The sequence below is a fragment of the Penaeus vannamei genome, chromosome 10, assembly GCF_042767895.1.
Source record: "Penaeus vannamei isolate JL-2024 chromosome 10, ASM4276789v1, whole genome shotgun sequence".
Lineage (NCBI taxonomy): Eukaryota > Metazoa > Arthropoda > Malacostraca > Decapoda > Penaeidae > Penaeus > Penaeus vannamei.
This window is the reverse complement of record NC_091558.1, coordinates 5,209,975-5,212,474: the sequence shown is the minus strand read 5'-3', so window position 1 is coordinate 5,212,474 and position 2,500 is coordinate 5,209,975. Positions and strand designations below refer to the sequence as shown.

At 32.3% G+C, this 2,500-nt stretch overlaps 1 protein-coding gene across 4 annotated transcripts in view; it reads right to left on the bottom strand.

The window, feature by feature from the left end:
* The window catches only part of Nmnat (nicotinamide mononucleotide adenylyltransferase), a 79,883-nt gene that overhangs the window by 48,247 nt on the left and 29,136 nt on the right, over positions 1-2,500 (bottom strand). For all 4 annotated transcript variants that reach the window (XM_070126252.1, XM_070126254.1, XM_070126253.1 and 1 more), the window contains one exon: positions 2,493-2,500. This exon is cut by the window's right edge and continues 147 nt beyond it. In XM_070126252.1, coding sequence (XP_069982353.1) covers positions 2,493-2,500 — 8 coding nt within the window. The remainder of the gene's footprint in view (positions 1-2,492) is intronic.

Sequence of the window (2,500 nt, the reverse complement as noted above, 5' to 3'; positions counted from 1 at the left end):
CCAGATATGTTTTCTATTTGTTTTTTCATAGAAGTATGGCTGAGTTGACATGAATGAAAGGTCTATTGGTAGAGAAAGTGAGAAGAAAATCTGAAAAACACTTGCTTTGTTTGATAGAATGGTCTTTTTTTTATGTAAGTGTACAAATCTTTCATACACAAATAATGAGAGCTCGCTTTCTTAATACAGGGTCACAACTTTCATACAGAGTAAATGCCAAAATAAAGTTGGATGCATGAAAAAAAGGTACAAATACAATACAACCACATAAAATGTATTTATTTGTATGCCTTACTCTTAGGGGGGTAAAAAGATAATGCCAAGCTACAAGTGAAATAGGTAGAATTTTATTTTTCAATCTCGAAACCAATCTCAATCAAATTCCTTCTTAAACTGGAAAAGCAATTTTGTGTCAATATGGTATATCATCTAAATATGCAAGCCTATCTTTAAAAGCAATCACTTCAAAACCAACTATTATCTTTGAAATAAAACCATTGTTTAATCAGATCCTTAGTTACCATAGCTTGGCATAACCTTTGAGATTTCACAAAACAAAAATTGAAGGGTAACATGTGCACAAGAACCCTAAGGTTTTAGTACATGCTCTCTCAATAGTCATATTCTTGATTAAGGGTAGCAGTTGCATTTCTGGTGTGATTTTAACAAAATGCTGTGGATGAATTAAATCTCAAGTGTAAGGTTTCCTCATCTACTATATATACCTTTTAGTTAACTTTCAAGTTTAAAATCATGCAATGATTTACTGTCTGTTGTATACCTCAATTTAGACAGGAATTACGTATCATTGAGCAGTCCCAAGATGCAGAGATGACACTAGGTATGTATATATAGATGATGTGTTTAAAAGTGTGATATTTATGTAAACATAAAAGACAAAGCCATACACATTATACCAAATAAATAGAAAACAAACAAAAACATTTTTTTTCAAATTCCAAAACAAAACAACTGAAGGTAAATAACTAAAACTTTAAGAAGCCTAAATTTTATTACCATAGAAAAAAAAGTGTTTTACATAAATAAAACAGTATTCAGCTTATGTACATAAAAAAATATGTTTCCTTGATTCAAGGTAAGAAAAACTAAAGGTTAAATACTGAAAGCATTTTTGTGTCTATTACTAAAATGGGTTCCAGAACTGCACTAGAGGTAAGGATAATTATCATTTACTGTGAATATCTATGAACCAAAAGGCAAATCATGGAACCTTCCCTGCCTTGAGCATTACTATGAGCAAGATGTCACCTTTTTTTAAAGATAAATTATGCTAGAATTGTTTTTGCTACACCTCTGCAGAAGTCATCAAATACATACACATGTATATAGGTAGAAGAATTAGGTCTACTTGCTTTTATACATACATACGTACATGCATATATTTGCACACACGCACGCATCAACCCACATACACACACAAGCAAACAAGCACGCACGCACGCACGCACGCACGCACTCTCTTTTTGCTTGACTCTGTAGTATTTTCAAATATAAGATGTCAAAATATTCTAGCAAGAGGGTTGATCCACAAAATTAAATGTTTAATTATTTAATTAATTTTGGGACAGTATTTGGAGATTTTTAGAGGTACTTTAAAAGTACATCTGGTAACCTGCAATGTGGTCTTAAGAGCAAGATGGGTTTGGTATTTATCACGTACATGACAAGGGTCTATCATTATGTTGACCAAAAGGAAACTATTATTATCCACTGTATGTCTAATCTGGCCTAATAAAAATTCTATTTATTTAAGTTAATCATAAAATTATTCACAATTAAAAACTGTATACTCTTTAATCCTTAAATACTGGATTCATATAGACTGTATAAATGTAAGTCAAGGTTCAAACATAAATTTGTACCTTGGCTTACATATATACTTATATATTTGTTTGCAAGTGCCTGTTTGGAAAAATGCATGTGCACAGTGGTTCATCACAAACATTACACATGCATACACAGAACATACAAATGTGCAAAACACACCCAAACACTTTTATCCACACATAGACACATACATGTGCATGTACACACGCACACACACACACAAAGATGTTCTCTTACTCAAACATGCTTATTTCTCCCACTCGCTCTAACCTTTTCATACAATACCATAGTTGAAAGTATTCACCCTCTATACTGCAAAAGGCTTCTTAAAGCTAAATTATAGGGATATAGAAAATATTGCCACAATGTTACACATACAATTTCAATGAATTTGCAAATCTGAATTGCCTAGTAATACCTCTAACCAAGTCTAAAATCCAACTATAAACATTGCAACAATATCTTTCTTTTGCTTACATGTAGCTGAACACAGTCCTGCAACAGTGGGACAGATAGATGCCTAAGAACTGACTAGGCTGGAGTGCAGAGAATGATAATAAAGCAACATTGAAAGTAGAATAAGCAACATGGAAAGTGCATTTAAATAATTAAAATAATGTGATCCTATGTGCGCCAACACTCACTTGTTGTG